Source organism: Haliaeetus albicilla, chromosome 13 (assembly GCF_947461875.1).
Source record: "Haliaeetus albicilla chromosome 13, bHalAlb1.1, whole genome shotgun sequence".
NCBI classification, from domain to species: Eukaryota; Metazoa; Chordata; class Aves; order Accipitriformes; family Accipitridae; genus Haliaeetus; species Haliaeetus albicilla.
Window position 1 is genome coordinate 4325420 of NC_091495.1, and position 20250 is coordinate 4345669.

Genomic DNA, 20250 nt, shown 5'->3' on the forward strand with positions numbered 1-20250 from the left:
TCATGTCTCAGCTGAAAAAATGAATTGCAGAGTTCTTCCGCCGTTATTCAAGCGTGTCTGTGCCATCAGAGTCCCCTTTTTGAACTGAATCCATGAATGGTTATTATTGGAAAAATATTCTTCTTGGCTTTGGTTTTCCGTTAAGACGATGGGGTAGCTCTCCGAAAAGAGGAGCCCGTAAGACGGTGGGAGCGGCGTTTTGGCACTGCCAATGCCATTCCTCATGATCCTGTCAGCCTTATGAAGTCGCAACCTCAGCACCTCCTGGAATTGAGGCAACTAATATAAATCTTTCTCTGTTTTTAAATTAAAGCCTCATGAGTGTTGAAAATAGCTTTGCAGCATGATATGAATGCACTCTAAAGACTTTAAAACCAGAAAGCAAATAAACCTGATCTTTTTGCGTTTAGCTTGATGGTTTTTGAAGCCTGATGTTTTAGCATCCGATTTATGAGTTTTGGACTCTTCTCTGCCTGCTGGTAGGAAGGGGAAACCATAGCTATGTCTGAAAGCAGCTACAAACTCCTTAATAGGTTGCAGAGCTCTTCCACCTAGGCAGCTGATTAGGAAAAATACTGTCATGTTCATGTATATCTGCATATGCCCCTTCCTAGTGAGGTGTTTACTAGAACCAGACCCTAGTCATAGTGAAGTCGTATGGCAATGTGAACCCATTTCAGTGAGCTGGGGGCTCAGAAACCTTCCTCATAAATTTAAATTAAAACACATTTAGCTCAGAGGAATCTCATGATTCATTCCAGTGAGAATTAGGACAAATGTTTAGGGCCAAAATGACACAGCTCAATTGATTTACACCATCTGGGACACAGTCTGCAGTATCTATTTGTCTCCTATTATAGCATGAGAAGCAAAATAGTCCTTCACTGTTGCATTGACTAATCAAGCAAAACCGGAAAAAAAAGAGGGTACAGGATTTTGATGATTTTTGCATTTAATCAGAGCACGCTAAATAGGTCATGGCATCGTTTTGTCTTTTCCTGATGTAAAGCAAAGACTCATCTGTTGCTTGTGCTGGAACCTCCAGCACATCTCCAAAGCTAGACACAAAAACAAAGAAACAACCCCAAAAAAATCACAGAGAGTAAATTAAATTTCACTGTAAATCTTTGTTTGACAAAATACACATTGCTGCAGAGGATTAGAAGGTGATAACATCAGTCTATTAGCTCAGAGATTAAAGTAAAATGTTCTTCAAAATCCTATCACATTTATTTCTTTGGAACCAAATTTGGTGATTTAGCATTACAGTCACCGAATCTTTTTGGCTTTTTATTTTATTTTCCTTTGGTCCTTAAATTATAAAGTTTATAGTATCTGCTTGATATAGTTCATTTTAACATCATGAATTTGCAATTTACATGAGCCAGGGAAGATAATTCTACAATGCACACACTTTCTGATTAACTGTGTGTGACTTAAATAGATCTGAGAAATGAGTTTTAAAAAGTGTTTTGAAAGACCTAAATTCAACCATGCTTTATGAAGCAGAAATTATTTTTTTTTAACTAGTCTAATTTCTGATAATCAGCGCAATCCTTTGTTGTGAAAGGTTATTGCTGGGGGAGGGGGGGGGGATATGCTAAGGAAGGGGGCTGGGAGGAGTGGGCACCAGTGCGGTGTGGGAGTAAGTTCTGGTGGAGAATTTATGAATTTCAGCCAAAGAGCATCTTCATAGTTGTTCAAGAAAAAGCTTGTCGGCCCAGGGTCTGAGAACTCATTTGATGAATATGCAAAATACATCACTTTGCACATAAATGGCTAACCTTACAAACCCACTGTATTTACATTGATTTGCTTAGTGGGCACAATTCATGTGTTTCCTATGTACTTTTTTTCAAGAGACATTTAGCAGAAATGACCCCTCTGGGTCTACTTTTTTTTTAACTTGTAATTTACCAAGTCTTTTTAATCACCCATACCTTGGGCACCAGATACTTGAATAATGACGTCCAGTCCTCCATCCCTTCGTGATGAGGTCGGTCTGATTTCTGTCACTGGATTCATGTGGGGCTAGATGGAAGAATGTTAATTTTTCTGGAGGTATTTTTTTCCCTTTCTGTCTTATGTCCTGTCTGCCTGAACTGCGTCAGCTGCAGAAGACTATTTTAGGAAAAGTTCAGTCAATCTCTTCATAACTGGAAATGTTAGAGGGTTATTCAGGAACATTTTACCCGTACCTGCTAATTTCTGTTGTTTGCATCGTCCTCTCGAGGCTTTGAGATTAAGTTGGCATTATGATATTTCTCTTATACTAGACACAGCCATACAGAAATGAGATGTATTTGGGTTGTTTGCTCTTCACGGTGATATAAAGCGGTGTAAGTCACCTGTGTCAGTGGCTTCACATTAACTGAGACCCCACTGTTTTAAATAACGAGGTTTAGACATCCCTGTATAAATAAACAAATCAGTAGGAGGTAGTTCTGCCCTAGTCCTGACAGGTCTAGCCTTAATTAGCAACAGGTTTTTAGTAGTTTTGTAATACAAGAATTTACTCACACCCATTCATGAGACAAACTAAAATGCTATAATAAAGCGGCATATAAAACACTTAAAAATGAAACATGGAAAAACCTGTGGGACTTGTGCATGTTCAGTCCAGAGAAATACAGTCTGACTGTAAGCTTATCTGTTCTTCCAGACGTAAAAGGACATTACTGCTTAACAGACAACACTCTCACTGGTAAGGAAAACAGAAGTAGGTAAAAATCAGTTAACTATTAAGCCATATTATGTATATATATAAGTAAGTATTTCTGTTATAATTCATAACACACACATATATATATATAAATATGTAAAGTATAAGTGTGATTATACAACTGCAGCAGACAGCTTCAGTTCCTATCAATAAACTCCCAAGAATCACTTTCAACAGATGTATTTAGATCAGAATTTAGAAATTTCTCCTGGATATCAAGGCGTGTATAGAAGCAATGGGCCAACAGGCCAGACTTAAACCTAGCTTATACTTCTGTATGTAGGGAATAGCAATAGTTAATATTGCCGTTCTTCTATTTCCAGCCATGTATATTGCCTTCTCATGGTGCAGGATAACCATGTTACCATTGGGGGCTTGTTTCCTTCGCTGGGCTTGTTTCTGCTCTCTCATTTGTTAAGTTTCTGCTGGCTCCAACACTGGAGTCCTTGCTAGGACTTCTGGGACCTCCTGTAGCCCAAATAACATTAGCATCACTGGACTTTGGACTTAAAAAAAGTGTCATTATCTTTTTTTAATTTGTCTCGGGGAAATCTAGTCCAACTGTAATGCCTCTGGAGAGGATGGTAGGGTTAAGTTCCCCCTTGTCCTCTTTGGTGGCACAGGAGCCTAGCCCTGGTTGCACGATGCTTGAGCCTAGGCAGGGAGAGGTCCCTTGACCGCTGACCATCCTTGACCACTGACCATCCTCCTGGGGCATGAAATACAGGAGTTTACACCACTCGGGCTGAGGGGGGACTTGGTGCCAGGCCTCCCATTCCCTGAGTCTGTGCTTCGGCTGCCAGGGCTGCGTCGAGAGACCGCGATGCCTTCCTCCATCCCGGCAAAGCCTGCTGCGAGCCAGGGGGGTCCCTGCGTGTGTTGAGGCCGGTGCTACACCTGCAGCTCCGACGCAGAGCTAAAAGCTCTGGGAGATGAGATTTAGTGTTTCCTGGGGGCTCACTCTGCGTACAGATTTTTGGATCACCCAACTTTCTGCCTACCCTTTCTCACGCCTGATGGCGGGCACCTGGCTCTGGGTTTTCAATTCCACACCGTGCACTGAGTGTTCAGGCTTTTCAGTGCTTTCCTTGCTGGTGCCTAAGTGCTAACATAATTTTTTAGGACCAAATACCGCATCTCTCCAATAAGCACATGTTTTTTTAAAGAGTGCTTTTGTTTACATGTCTTGACATGAAATATACTTGAATGAAGGTGGGCTGTATTCATTTCTTTGACCCTAAAATAATGCCAGCAACAAAACCAAGGAAATGCTTTTCAATTATTTTCCCCGTGTACCTTGGAAAGAATTGGTACTGAACAGCCAGTATCTCAAGTTAAGTACAGATTGATTCTTGGAGCCTAATTGGTGAGATTTATTGACAGTACAGCATTTGGCTAGTTATAATAGACTCCTATTCATTATACAGTTGATAATTCAACAGGTAGCTGACTCTAATTTTCAGTGTTCGTTACACCATTAAGGCTGACTTTATTAGCCTACTCAGAGATGTTTAAAGACAATTAACCTTAATTTTTTAAAGTGGAATGTGAGACTTTGGCTATTAAACTTCAATTCCACTTAAACTGCTCCAGGGCATTAGACACGTGGCTCCTGAATTCTGGCACCTTATTAACACAGGATAGCAGGGTATTCAACAAAGAAACTCAAGGTTTGATTTTTACTTCTATGCACTCGTGACTTTCCTCATACAGGTAACCTCATCTATGAATGAGGTTCCCTTCTTTTAATTAGTTTCAGGATCAGGCTGTAAATTGTTGTTGTGGTGAAGCATGGCATAGGCCAGTGTTTAATTAAAAAATTGCAAACGTCCTGATGATCTGCGCCTGCAGAGAGAGGATTCATTTTAGAACATTGCCATAAAAAAAATTATACGTGGCTTTTCAGACAGAGCCTGCTTTCTAGGTCTCCAAAATTAGGCATGCGTTTCTATAAAGGAGAGTTTAGGAAAGGTTTCAAAGTAGATCAAAGTTAAAGAGTTTCCTGATGGTTCAGCTTTGTAGCACTAAGCCTGCTGGGTGTTCTGCAAGGATCCATTGTACCTAGCTGCACTCTGAAAACACAGCCATAGCTTTGCATGCATTACACTGGCCGTGTTTTCAGTAGGTCTTTACAAATTGCCTAATCCAGGTTAGGCCTTTTCTGGAAGCTCGTTAATCCTTCTAACATTTGCATAATGATCTCATACTGTAATTCTTGTGTGACAGTGTGTTGGAGCTCTTTCTGACTTACATTAATGATAGTACAAGAATAATGGAATACCAAATTGACTTCATCATCTTTCGGGACTCAGAATACCATAAATTTCAGTGTTTAAAAATGTGGGGGGCCAAGTTCTCTCCTGGTGTAATCACAGTGACATCTTTAGAGCTAGGTGAGGTGTGCGTTGACTTTGTCCCACTTAAGTAAATATTAACTCATATTTAGGAATCTAAATGAGGGAGTAGATTCTACTAAAGACTTACAATTAAAAAATAGGAATCTTTCACAGTAGTATTCTATCAGAATATTACTTTTTTCCCTAAGACTTTGATTAAAACATGATAATCTCCCATGAAAATTCTAAACTAATCAGCTGAAATAAAAAATAGATGAGGATTGCATGAATACTTTATGCGAACGGTAAGAAAGTAAGTCTCTACTTTGGAGGTACTGTGTTAAAAATTGCAGGACTACACCGCAGGTAATACCAGGCTGAGTTCCCATTTCTGTCCTCCTGCAGAGGTTACAAAAAGGCAGCACAGACGCGAGCTGAAAGGCAATCTCAAGCAGCCATGCAAAACCAGTTCTGAGACGATAAAAACGAGGGATAGTCCAGGAGGCATGCTCACTGAAAAGAAGACATCCATAGTAATTCAGAAAACAATTCATTTCCATTTCCATGGGAAAATAGGCTAAGAAACTGAATCACGGGGTGATATTCACATATGTAACACAAGTGATTTTTTTTAAAGAAAAATACCATTTTTTAACAACTGTCGCTCAATGCAACCAATATTATCTGATGTCTTGCTTATTTATCTGCTTGGTGTTTAATACGTGGCAGTTTGAATATGACTTTTATTCTCAGCAGAAAATCTCTACGAAAACTCTGTGGGCTTTCTCGTGTCTCAGCTATGCTTTCTTGACCTGGCATCTAGTCATAAGCATATCATGTGAAGCATGTATCTTGATGAGCAGGTCATGTTAATATATGCAATTGTTTGCACTCACTACCTATGAATGATTAAATGCATGAAAGAAAACAACTACCCAGATAACACCTTATTTCTCCAAGGAGTAGTAGAAACCCTACCTTTCATTTGCTGAGTGCCCATCAGAAGTTTTGTAGTCCTCTGTTTATTGTGATAAAAGGGGATGAGCCCAGGTTACAAAAAGGTTCATATGACATTTTAAATATTTTTTCTTCATAAAGCATATTCTGTGACCTTCCAAAAATGATTAAAATGTTGTCTTGGTGCACGTGTGATCAAGTTGTACATTCCAAAGGCCCAGTTTTGTGGCACATCATGAACTAATTAGAAGAGAGACTGCGAGAAGCAGTAAAGGATATTAAAGTTGCACTGATGGGAGATAGTAGCTGACTCCTTAAATTATCTGTGCAGCAGGTTAAGGCTTATCTTGCATGAGCGTGCACGTACCACCTTACAACCTTGCGTAAGCAACTCAGCCCGGTCTGGGTCCAGAGGGCTGCTTCATCCTGTGCTTGAGCATCTCTCAAAAGACAGGTCGAGATGAGACAGACGGTCCCCTCCCAGCGCACGGCAAAGCTGCGGCGAGCGGGTCTGCATTTCTTACTGAAGCAAACAGGGAAATTGTAACTACTGACAGTTGCTTTTTTCCCCTGAGGAGCTCCAGAGGTACCCCAACACCGCTGTAATTTGGGGCCGGGAAGGCAGTTGGAGTCCCATGAAGCCTTTGAACATTACAGCTGTGTTTAGACACCAAAGCCTTCAGCCTGGAGACTATCCTTGTACCTGTGATAAAGGCCTCTCCTGTGCTGACAAGGCTACCAAAGCAGTCTTGTGTTGTGAATAGTGAATGATCACCCCATTTTCTCTATTTTCAGGAGATTTGTGCTCACCAAGATGAGAGTCATTCCAAAAGGAGCTTTCGCAGGACTCGGTGACCTGGAGAAAATGTATGTATTATGTCAATATTTACGAGGAAACAACTATTTTGCTCCAAACAGCAATTTCTGGTTGCAACTCCTTTTATGGCCTCTGAGCAAGCCCCTATCTCTGAGCTTCATCTACTTTCATCTTTCTGTTTAAAAAAAATAGAAACTTTTTTTTTAACACCATGTTCCAAAACATTGTTGTCATAAATACATTTTTATATCAGCAAGTGGGCAGTCCTTGGTCAAAGGGTTGGTTGAGAATGGAGTGTCATCGCATTTAATAAATACAGTGCCATAGCAGAAGATCATGGGCAACTGATTATTTGGGGAATTTTGGAATGAAACAGTGGAAAGATTGGGGAGGAAAGCACTCCTGTTCATAACAGGTCAGCCAATTCTCTTCTCACTAGTGAATAAATAGGATTGTTCTGTGTGTGTTCAGAGCCAGCTGGCAGGATGTGTGAGAGAAGTTTCTTACAGGTGATAGATCCAAAAATCTTAGCACATAGACGGTGCAAGCACCTAATCTCTGTGAATTTTAGTGATAAGCCTGGAGATACAATTATGAGCACCTTTGACGAACGGATGTATCATATTTTCATTAGTATACTGTTGTGGATGTATTTGCAGCCCTCCACCACTAGAAGAAAAAATTCTTAGTAATATATTTCCTGCCATTCTTTAGCAACAGAAAATCTGTGGATTAACTGGTGCTAGTACCAGAAATTATAAATGTTACTGTCCAACCTGAACTATTTTGGGACATATACCATTTTTCCGAATTATTTCATATATGAGCAAATCACAGCATTTTGTTTAGAAACACACCCAGCAATTGCCCCCTGACAGGAGAGGGTCACAAACGGGCTGTTGACCCAAGAGGAGTCTGAGTGGGAGTGGGGAAATGCACTTTAAAGTCAGTGCCTTTTTCAGTGCTGTGTGTGTAATGGCAAAACTAAAAAGGAATAGATTGCTGACATTTCTCTGCATCATTTCTAACCTTTTCCCTTGTACTCTTGCATAAGTAAGGGATTTAGCAAGCAGGTGAACACACCAGAAGGTATGGCAGGGGACAGGGAAAAGAATTTGAACATAGAGAATGGTGGGTGGGTGGACGGACGGATGGATGGATGGATGGATGAAGAACAAGCAGTGAACATGCAAGAATGATTGAAGAGCTGCTGGTTAGTAGCAAGTAGTAAAGCTCGCATGGCACCTGGCCTTTTCTGAAGTGCAAGATCCATTTCAGGGCATCACTGTAGGTTCAGGAGTCTTCTACTGGCACGTGGTACACACTAAAAAACCTCCAGCTGCTGCACCCCACTCATGGATATGGACCCTCATAAGCCCATCAAACACCACTGTAAATGGTCCTTTTTCTTGAGAAAAGAAAAAGAAAGTCTTATTTTTTGTGGCCAGGAGTTACCAGTTACCAAAAAAACTGGATTCCTATTCCAGTTAGGAATAAGATCAGCTTTGGGTTGACAGTCCTGCGGTGTTCCTGTTAGCCTAGTCCTTATGGAAAATCATTGAGCTATCTGGACTATGAAGTGCATTGTAAACTGCTCCCGTTATCTTTAATTACTCAGAAACCATATGTCAGATATGTGTGAAGGTAGCTATCGCATTGACTAGGATGTCTCTAAGTAGTGATTTATTGTTAACCAAGAAAATTATATATGGAAATGAGCTCAATTTGAAAATATATCTATGTACTAGTAGTACATGGAGGAGAAATGGGGACAGACAGTTTATAGCAAAACATCCTTGAGCATAAAAGTGTGATAAATATGTAAATGAGACCAATCAACATCAACAAAGATGCGGTATTTGCAGATGATATGGCAAACAGATAAAATTTGAAATAGCTCACAAATCCTAAACCTAGCCCATAAAACATTCATCAGAAATATTCATGATAATGTAGGGACAAAAAAGTGTATAATCAAATGATAGATTTGCATATAAAAACATAGCCTTTGTATGAAAGCCTTTTTACTCTTGCAAGATCATGCACGGAAAGGAAGATTAAAGCAAACTGTAGTCTATTTAAGGAAAACAGCTATTAATAATGTGATACCTCCATATGGTAAAATGTGGATAGCCTGATGTATACAAATGAGATACTTCAATGTAGTAGATGTATGTGCTCACCTAGAACTAAGTAGACTAAAAATTAAGAGAGTGACAGTATTTCCTGAGTGTGTTACTGAAGAAAAGCAGTATCTCATACAGTCCAACATACCTGTACACATGATTTTTATCAATATTAGATCACTTCTAACTGTGTTTCTGAGACCGGGGGAGGTTTTAAAGCCCAGAAGTTGCAGGGAATGGTGGTCTTTGGAATCATCCATTGGGGATGAGCTGGTTGAATACAAGTTAAATCAGAGATGAGTCCTCCGTGAGAATCTTAACCCTGTTGTATTTGCGTTCAAAGTGAATGAAGGCTTTTGAATACAATGACCAAAAATTTCTGGTTTTCAAAGAAAAATCCTTCAATAACATTTTTCAGTGTTCCTGCTTTCTATATGCATTTTAGTTTCCTCCTAAACACCTGAACAGCTGAGAGATTTGAACAGATGTATTTTGCCACAAATGTCAAACACTTCCAGATACTTCCAGTCAGGCTTCAGTCACCGTACCCAGGAAAGATGTTTGTTTTCCAGTGGGACTGTCCAAGGACTTTCCAGAATGGACACTAGTGACCATGACTCATAATGCAAAAAAGTAGTGTGATGTGGAAATGTTGGCATGGAGCACCTTATCTGCCTTCCCTTGGAAGCTCCAGTTTTAGTTACCAAGTCAAAATCTTTTGGTTTTCATCCAATTTTTTTTTTTTTTTGGCAAAACACAAACTGGAATTTTATTTGGAAAAATTGTCACTGGAATGCTTTTGCCATTTTTAAGTTTTTTGAAAGAATGAGAGCCCATTTGAACTATTTCTAGCTTGTCATTTCCTTCTCACCCATCTAAATTCTTTCAGTTACTGAAAAACCATGAAATACCCATTCTGCAGACTGTCATATAGAGAAACAACTTTTCCCAAGCATGTTCTAGGAGAAAGATCTTCTTTTCTTCTTAGATAAGATGTTTAAAGTTATGAAATAAATTGACAGACTCTAATTATCTGAGATTTCTCTTACTAAAGGTGCAACTTAAATTTTCTTATAGAAAACTACTTCAGAAACCCACAGATCTGAGGAACAGCCTAACCAGCTTATTGGTAGCAGCTCACCAACTTCTGCACAGCTCTGGCTTCATGTTAATTTAGCAAACAGGTGGCCGGGGAAGCAGATTAGTTATTCTTGATACACATTTAGTCTGCTCCTAAGTCTTAGCCAACTGGAACGTGGCAGCTCATCTGGACTCCTGCTTAACCAACCTGTTTACACTCCCAGAACTAATTAACCCTCCAGTTACTAAATTAAAAAGCAGCCCCATGCAGGCACATACCTGGCAAAATCAATTCAACATGCTCTGCAGCTGCTATGTCATCTTCAGCCCACACTGCAAGTGCTTAATTTGGAGGAGAGACAGTCTGAAGCAATATCGAAGCCTCCCTTTTTCTCTTGCTAAGTTTCCTCCTGTTACTACAAGGTGGCAAAGTAGACTTGTGCATGTTGGTCTAATGAGGCCTGATTCAGGCATCGTATTTATAAGAAGTTTGGTCTGATTGCCTTACCCTATGCAAGACAAATAGGCTTCACATTTGTATCTTGAGGCACAATGCCCTTGAAAATTCATCATCAGTTATTTATTCTTTTGAAGGTTTAAGCTAAAACATAATGCCTTGTTTCATCATTCCCTCTCAAATCTAACCTGTGTGCGGCTCAAGGAAATTCAGCCATGTGGATGAAGTATTTCTTGAACTAGAAGATGTCACAGAGAAAAATCTTCTTTATTGGCCCTGCTTTGTAGTTTGGAGTAATGAAAGAAGGGGATTTCTTTAACAGATTTTGGCAAAGGGACATTTTAAGAACATGAACCGTGCTATGGTTAAGAGGGCTTGCAGAGCCAAATCCTTGATGAGCTCTGAAAACTCTGGAAACTGTTAAAAATTTAGAGTTGATGGAATCTGCCAGAGTTGGCACTCCTGGAAACTGATGTCTTCTGTCTATGGAAGACAGCAAGAATATATACACCAGCTACCTACAGCTTCCTCATGAATTTGTAGAGAAAATAGCTCTGAATCATGTATTTATTTAACCACTCAGTGCATTCAAGCTTTTATGTGAGTTTTTTTCTGGGACTGTTGATCCATTGATGGTTCACATGAACAAATGTTGCTGGCCTGTGACCTAGGTACATGGGCACCAGCCTATTCCACATACAACAACTAACCTGATGTATGATGCTACAATCTCTCCTGTTTGCCCCTGTAGGTTAAAAGGCAGGTCACACTTCCCTTTGACTTAATTACATCAGACTGAGTTACCTTTAATGTTTTATTTAAACTGAGATGAGATACTTGAGGACAGCAGAGGCCATTCAATAGAGTATTTTGAGGCACGTGCTGAAGTATGTTGCTGAATCAAGGCAGATCTCTCTTCCTGCAAGTGGGGAAGGAGAAAAGTTCTTAGCTAGACTGTAAAAGTCTCATCAGGAGAACTTGTCACAGTGGGAAGTCTTCGTTTTATTTAGCAAGTTTTAACAACTTGGCAAATTGGTAGATTCACTATCCAGACCTTCTTCAGCAATAACCGTCAAAGCTGCCTGGGCTAGCAAATGGCTAAGGGATGTCCATCATCCCACATGCTCCTGAAATCAGTTTACTTCAGCCCCAGCATGTGATTCTGTAACACCTGGCAGCATACGGCCCAGAAAGGTGGAAAAGGAAGGCGGGGAGGTAGCAATCGCATGATCACCTAAGGATGAGCAGTCTGTGTCTTCTGCTGCCAAGGCGGCTGGTCAGTATTCTGCAGCTTCCCCAACTTTTCTTGCGCAGTGTATCGTGTGCTGCCTCATTTGGTATGCAAAAGGCTGTGATTAAATAAGATCATTAAAGCTATTTTGAGAAAATGGTTAGGATTCAGTGTAACCAAGACATTTGGAAATTGGTTCTAAGCAGGAGTTCCTTTCTACCTTTTGTTGCATCATTTGGATAAATCTGCTATTTATGTTTTTGCAAGAAGCAAAATACAGATTTGGAGGATTTGCTGTGATATATAAGTTAAATAGTGCATGTTTACAAAAATATTTATTTACATCCCTACGGTGAAAGGAAGACACGGTGCATTCTACGTATCAAAATATGTGCTGAATCAGGTAATGATCATGCTTTGGTAATAAATACTTCAGGGTATATTCTCAAGGTGCAACTCCATGGATATTAAATTCTAATTTACATTATAGGAAGTTATGTGTAACATTCTGCATCTTAAGGGCAGGGCATGAAAATAAGTATGCTACTTAATGCATTTAAATGAGTCTAAATATGCATTTTCTCTCAGGGAACAGAGGACTAGAGTTCAGAAACATCAAGGTGAGTAACCAGTAGAAGCAAAGAAATTCAAAGTTCAGGCTGACATCCCAAAGAATAAATATTTTAATGGGGCCACTGTTATGATACGGGGCTTTCCCCTCCGTCTGCCTGGTCTAATCCTGCACAAGTCAGCAGGCACCAAAGGCTGCCCAGCCACCACAGGCTGGTGGTCAGGCAGTGAGCGATCACTGGAGGCTTCCTAGCTCCTGGGGGTAGACTAGCCCGTCCCAGCTGCCCCCATGCCAGCTGACTGTCCATGTTTGATGGTGATCCACGGTTTCGAACCGTCTCTTTTCTATACTGGAGGGGTTGCTTGCACTTCAGGTTCAGCAGCAAAATCACGTCAGAAAGCTTATCCTCTGCTACACGTGCTGTACGCGTTCCTTAGCCCAACAGCATCCAGGGCGTCAGTCTTCGTTTGCCCATCGCTACACTCTGCCCTTTGAAACGGGTTCCTACAAATGGGATTGGAAAGGCGAGCAGCTCTGCGAGCTTCTCCCCGGGGTTCTGTAACACGTCGTCGGTGGAGGACCCGGTCGGAACAGTGCCTTCTGCCGCTGTCTCTCGCTACGGCCGCCAGCAGAGCGGCTTGGGTGCGTTTTCTTCTCGAAGGAGGGCTATTGCTTCAGATGAGCCTTCTGCAGCCTTTGCAAATATCACCCCTTGGACAGCAAACTTAACTGTTTGGTATGAACACGTAGGGAGCCTGGTGTGTTCTTAATTCCGTTGATTTCCTGAAGGTAGAAGCTATGCCTTGTGTTCTAAACATAATAAGTAATGAACAAAGACTAGGTGGTTTTATTATAATCTATAAACCTTTTGCTGCATCACCACCTGGCGTTCTGCTTTTCCCTGCCAAAGCTTATCTGTGGAAGAGATCTTACACTTGCAGTTATTGTTGTCATCCCTTGCACAATTACAAAACAGTGAAGTAGAATTTTATTATCCATGTCAGTAACTCACTGCTGATGTCAAAGAGCAGAGATTTTAATTACAGCTTTGTTATATTTCTGTAAATGCATAACCTGATCTCAATCTTTTCCTAATGCTTGGGCGGAACAAAATTACAAATAAAGAAAAAACCCTTAACAGAAGAAGCTAGGAAATGTAAAATCAATTCATAGTGTCCATATCAACATTTGCTAACTTTTCTGTTTAAAAAGTCCCAGAAAATCATGCTAATATTTGCATATTTTAATTGAAACATGTTAGAGTACAAGAAAGAAAGTATTCCATAATTCTTTCTGTGTGGTTTGGTATCTTGATGCTTGCTTTCTTTGATAAAAGAGATTTAGAAAGGGAAGAAAAAAAGAAAATACATTTTGTCATTATTTCCTTTTGTTAAGCAAGAAAGAATTTTGTGGTAATGAACTGTTAGCAGCATCTTTTTTTGCTAACTATATCGGTATGAAGCCAGCATTAGAGACTGAAGTATTTAATGGAAGAATCATCTTGGACATAATTTCTGGTCCCTGTTTTACAGCTGTCTAGACACAGAGACAGGTAAAGCAAAAAAACGGAAATCCACTTGCCTGAATGTACGCTAAATGCTTTAATGCCTCTCCCCAGCGACATACTGTTCGGATTACCTGAATTTATAAAGACGAAATGTGGGCAAATGCTTGTGTGAGTTCCCATTCTACTTTAGGAGGAAACTTTGATCCAATGTTCTTCTGCCTTCCTCTATGCAAACAAATCAGATAAAATTAAGTGCAGGCTAAATTAACATAGCTCTTTTGCATATCTAAATGTGCGTCTGAAGTAGCCTCATTCATTCAAAATGAGATTTGAGGGTGAAATGCACAGTTCTTAAAGAAAATTCTCAGCCCAGTGGTCAAAAAAACCTCTCCAAATGAAAATGTTAGGAATTAAGATTTTTTTTTTCTCAATTATTATTTCTCAGTAGTCTTGCCCTGCTCTTACACCATTTCCTGGGCCTCCCCTCCAAGCTCTAGAGCAAGATACTGGGCCAGATGGACTGCAGGTTTAGCATTCTGTGGTTGCTCATAGAGAGATACTAGGTTTTTCTGAATCATTCAGTTTGGCAAGGCAACCTACTCTAGGTCCTTGCATCAGGGGCATGAAGCTGATTATTGCAACTGATAAAGGTAGCAAGGAGCCTCAGAATTGATAGTCATCCCATGGTGCAGAACTAATACTATAATATTTCTTTTGTCCTGCAGGATATGCTTTATGCATACTGAAGAGGCTGATATGTCCGCTTACTGGCCAACTTTCTGAGATTCATCTCGGGTGCTTTTGGGTGGATTTTTTTTGTTTCAAAAGGGGCCAGAACTGGTGTTGTAAAATGTAAGATGGCTGCTGGCAGAGTCAAATATTTTTCCTAAAAATGTGTCACTTCTTCAGTTTCCACCTCTTCCTTCCAGGAGCTTCACTCTATTTTGAAGTAAAGAAAGTTTCAAATTGTATTTTATTATGAGATTCTTGTACTTTCAAAGTAGAATCAGTGACAGTCTAAGTGACTTTGTAAATATAAAAATACATATTTGCAAAGAAACATAAAATAATTCTTAAGCTGGCTGAGCGATACATTTATTAAACTTACATATGTATACCAGAAAATGAAATGAGAACTCAGAATTATCATAGAATCACAGAATGGCTTGGGTTGGAAGGGACCTTAAAGATCATCATACATTAAAGTCAAGAAACATTTCTTTAGAGAGTGGTAAGAGGATTATTATAAAAGGGCTTCTTTCTACCAAAAAGAAAGAAAAAAAATCTACATTCTTGTGTGAACTTGAATAACAAAGCAGTTCTGAGAGAAAACACATGCATTCAGAACAGAATTACAGTGGTTGCACCTCACTTGGCTGTTCAGCTTAAACACGTAGCACCTCCATCTCCTCCGCGTGACAGACGGGCTGGTCGAGAGTCCGTGGCTCCTGCTGCACCATGGTGCTGTGCCGGTGCAAGTCGGTGGGAATTTGGGTGACGGCATATCCCAAGAGCCATCGTAATGCCATCTCCTTCCAGATATATCTAGTTTCTGGGTTTGCTTTAAAAAGTGCTGCTATTAGAAAATAGATTTTTATAGGATTTTTTTCTATTAACCTTGTGTGTGTATGTAACTGTACCAGTGAGTGGGTGCAAAAGGTGTGACCTACTTGAAATTGTGCCTGAGTTGCTCTAAATGGGATTTTCTTCAATATGTATTGTTGCCGCTACTGAATATTGTTTGATAGAAAGAGGAAGGCTGGCCCAGATTGGAAATGGTAATTTGATTTCAGAAACACCTTCCCATATTAATTTTATCTAGCTTTTCTGTTTATTTTAGAAATAGTGTTAGTGGAATTGGCATGTTGCAATCAAGGATTATTTTCCATTGCTATACAAATGCTGATAGAAACCTCAGCATTTATGGAAAACAAATGTTGAGATGAAGTCAAGACACTTATTTTCTAAGCAGGACATGTTGATTCTCTGACAACATTATATTGCACGGCTTTTATTTCTATTATGCCAAATGATTGATGGGGATTTAATCATTAGTTTGGTGGCTGCTTTGCTCAGTGGAGAGGCAGCTGAGCATTTTATCGTTATTAGTGAGCTGCATTTTGATTTTTCTATCAAAGACATTGCTGGCCCCAATTCATCCCAGGTGTAAAACCAGAGATTTGTTGTGCCCATTGTTTGGTTTGTGACCAAGCCAAGAACAATTTGCTCGCAAAATACTGTGAATATCTGCTTTGATTTCTTGAGCTGGAACCTGTTCTTGATGAAGACTCCCATATATGTGCTTGATTCTTTAAAAATAAGTAAGAGTGGTGTACCTTTTGTGAGTAAAACACTTATTGCATGGTAGAATATATATGTACATATATACTTGCATACATGCATGTGTATATATATACATAGAGTAGTCTGGAAAATATTTAAATTGATAGGATTTAGAATGGTAGACAGATACTACGCCAGAAAATATTTTGAATGCTTGGGGAGCCAACACCACAGATGGAAATTACAAATGATTGTGAGAGAAATGTAGAATGCTGAAAAACTATTGGTGTCTGTGCATTTTCCAATACAGTCAGCAGAGGATTAGGAGCTGAGGACAGGGACAGGCTGGTGGCTTTCCCAGTTCAGAACCTCGTCCCTGAGAGCTGCTGATGCCAATTGCTGAAGGAGGATGTTCAAGAGAATGTTTCTGGAATAATTATGGAATAGCTTGTCCAGATGGAGAATATATTTTGCCTATCTTATAGGGTGCTTTCTGCTCTGAGGAGGAGAAATGCACCCAATAAATAATGAGCTGCTCAGTGCAAAGTCCTGGAATGGTCTCTCTGTGTTGTCTTTGTGCAGTGAAGTTTCTTTACTAAAACAAGGAATAATGCGGAATTTCACATGGGGACAGAATTAAACTAGTCTTTGTTTTTTGAAAGCATCATTTACTTCTGTCTGTCTTGTCTGCTCAAGAGCAGAAAGATTTACATCTCTATCTGGAAGTGTTTATCCTTTCTAGTGTAATTATGAAGTGAAGGTGCTCATTAGACATGTCTAATCCTTTTGCCAATCTTATCTTTTATTTTTGAATGAGATTTTATGATGATATGTTTTTCAGCTTTATTTTCCACATTTTTAAGACTTCTTGTGCTGGATTTTTAAGATTTTGGCTTTTCCCATCTGTGCTGTTAGAAGGGGCAAGCACGATATGGGGAAAAGCATTTGCTTATTTATTATTTCTGTTCCCAATTAGCTAATGCTCTTTAGGAAAACAGGCAGCAGCAGAGCTCCCTGCGGGAAAGGGGGTTGGGTCCCTTTGTGAGCTAATGGGCATGTTTGGAGGGCAGCAGCTTTGAGGTACTACAAGTGGCATGAGGTTTTCAAGCCAGAGATGGATACATGCCACCCAAAAACTGCACTGGGGAGCAGGGAGCAGCCCCGGGGGTGATGAACAGGGTTTTGCAAGAGGTCTGGGCAGAGCCTACTGGCACTTGGAATAAACCACTGAAGAACTCCAAACCTTCTCCAAAGGCAATGGATGTCAGGGTAGAGGGGGATATAACCTCTTCTCAGTTCTCTTCCAATATCCTTCAAGGTTTTTCAGCTCTGAAGTTAATTACCCTAGTTTATATTTTAATAAAAACTGCCTTTATTGAGCTTAAAACCCTTTCGTTCTTCTTCGGGGCATTTTGTGCAGAGGAAGGTCAAGACGTACTGCCTCAAAGCTCATGGCTTGAAGTGCCATCGTACGGCACTACCCAGACTGTCTTGTCATTACGTTTTCCTCACGTGCCACGTCTTGGCTTCTCTGTTCCCTGAGCCCTACCCTCTGTTTGGGGACCCAGCACTGCGAGCCGGGATGAGCTGAGGCTGAAGGCACAACCACAGCAGAAAAGTTACCTCCGGAGGGGAATAGAGAGCGCCGAGCGGCAGCACATTTTTACAGAAGTCAATGGATGACAGTTCAACTGCGACAGCCGCGTGCCTAGGCATAATTGACAACCCATGCTGTTTATTTAAAAATAAGCTTGGTTTTGCCTGTGTTTCTTGGTAGCAGACTTAAACATGCTAACAAGTAAAGTGGCTTTTCATGAGCTTTCATCTGTCAGTACCAAGGAGCCTGTTTTGTGTTCCCAGGACCCAGAGTACCTCTGAACAGCACATTATGTTTTCATCCTACTGTGCTGCCAGGCACTGTGCTTTCAAGGGTAAGAGATAACATGTTAACAACTGAAACAGGCTGTAAAAATGAGGGGGAAATTGTGTCAGCGATGGGCAATCACTCAGGTCACTAGAGGGAGGGCTTCCTAATGGGATCTCAGCCAAGCACTGCACAGGCTTAAATCCCAGGGAGCATCTTGCTGTGAACTGGCCAGTCTCACCTTATTCCAGATTTCAGGGATCCTTCCCACACAGGGAGATTGATTTCAGATGTAGCTACATTGATAAAAATCCATGACATATTTATTCTTGATTTTGGTGGTGTGCAGTCCCAGCAATGTGACAGTAAGGCATCTTTTTATCTGCAGATCGAAGGATGCTTCTGTTCTCCATATTTTGTGAATTTGCTGGCAGGTTAAAAGCTTTCTGCAGTCTGCTAAGTGGTGAAGCTCTCCTTTGCCACGACTTCTTTTGTTCATAGGAGAGCAAGTAATAGCAGAACAGTGCCCATCCTTTGGGGAAGATGGTCCAAGAGCCGGCTCCTCCTCTTCTTGCTGTTACTGACTCTCAGTAGCCTTTTTAAAAATCTATAGAGCTTACTCCAGTGCTGACCTTGTCTAATCGTATTGATTGTTAGTAACTGAAGGCTAATTAGGAAGCAAGTTGCTATGGTAATTCTTGAGTCATACGTATAAAGAGAAAATACTGCTAAAACCACTAGTGCATGGTGACTATTAGCATTGTTAAACAAATTAAAAAATATAATTCATTCAGATTTATTCTGGAATTCAACTGAAGATACAATACACAACAAGGAAGTTTTTCCCTTGCTACCACATTTTCTTCTTTCATAGTCATTTTGTTCTTTTATTTGTCTTTTGAGTAAGTTATTCATAATTTTAGGACTAAATGACAAAGTAGACTTTGGGTTGTTCTCCACCCCCTCCCCACCCCATAGCCCACAAAAAACACATCACAACAAGCTTCATGTGGTAGGAGAATGACTCAGGCAGAGGGTAATAGGACTTGGAACCCCTCAAATTTCTAGGTCACTTGTTCATGTCCAGTCCGCATGCGTGTGATGAATGGTTTGTTTTCCCATGGGTAGGTTGCTTGCATACCATGAGATGGTGATCTCAGCCTGTGCCCTCAGGAGATGGTGATTCATTGCAAGCTAAGGCCGCTGCAGCTGGTTTTCAGCAGCAGTCTCTTTTGGCCAGACTTTGAAACGGCTCTGCAGCAGAGCTGGGGTGTCAGTGGGTGACCACGCTCCACCGTGGGCACTGTGGGAAGGTTGGATTAAATGGAAGATTTTGCCAGTCACATCTAATAGAGTCTTTTCACCTTATTTTTGACTAAATGTGACCCAAAGGAAAATCAAAGGCATTCTTCCCTGTTTAATGGGGGTCTTTCTTCTTCTCCTTTGGCACCTTACTAACTAGTCAGGTCACACACAAATCTTAGCTCTCCTAACGAGTCTCCATCTGCACGTCTTTAAGGAGGAGGAGGATATGAGAGCATGCATCCTGTTGCTACCCTTCTGGACAGTTTGAATGATGAGGCAAAATGTATCGAGGAGAGTCACAGGACTGGATGGGAGATAGGAGTGTCCTGAGTTCAGGTCATACCCAAGTGACTGTGAGTTTCTCTGCTCCTCTCAGTCTTCAGTGGATGAATGTCCTGAAATTGACTTTAGCAGCACATAAAGAAAAAAGTGAGCAGAAATGCAGCCACCGTATAGCATGAATCTCTTTTAACAGGTCTCATACATAAATGGAGTATTCTCTCTGTGGCTTCTTGGGACTTGTATGCTTGCACAGTTGCATTCATTTAACTGAAAATAAGATATTTTTGATATATAGATATACAGAAATTTGATTACTAAGAAGTGTGTGCCACTTAAAAGCAAAAAAAAAAAAAAAAAAAAGCCAAAACCAAAAGATAGAAGTACATTTAAATTGATTAGGATCAACTAAATCAGAGTAAAATTACTCTACAAATGAAACTGAAACATCTTGTTTGGGGCTTTGTGTGGTCTTCGAGTTAAATAGGTGCCACTGTAGAGACAAGTCCTGAGCCTGCCATTTTGAAGTACCCACTTCATGTTACCAGTAATTTAGCCCCCAGGGAAAAAAAATAATAAAAAATTAAAAGCCCTTGTACTTATCTGCTGCCTAATCTGTCCTCACTGAAGGCTCCCAGCGAGGCATGGGGCACAAGGGATTCGCCTGGGGAATCTCTTAACCAGAGCCATCGGGCAGAGCCATCCTCAGACTAAT

General features: G+C 40.4%; 1 protein-coding gene across 1 annotated transcript in view; it reads left to right on the top strand.

Moving 5' to 3' along the window:
* FSHR (follicle stimulating hormone receptor) overlaps nt 1-20250 on the top strand; it is an 80909-nt gene that overhangs the window by 24810 nt on the left and 35849 nt on the right. The window contains exon 2 of the mRNA XM_069799925.1: nt 6811-6882. Coding sequence (XP_069656026.1) covers nt 6811-6882 — 72 coding nt within the window. The remainder of the gene's footprint in view (nt 1-6810; nt 6883-20250) is intronic.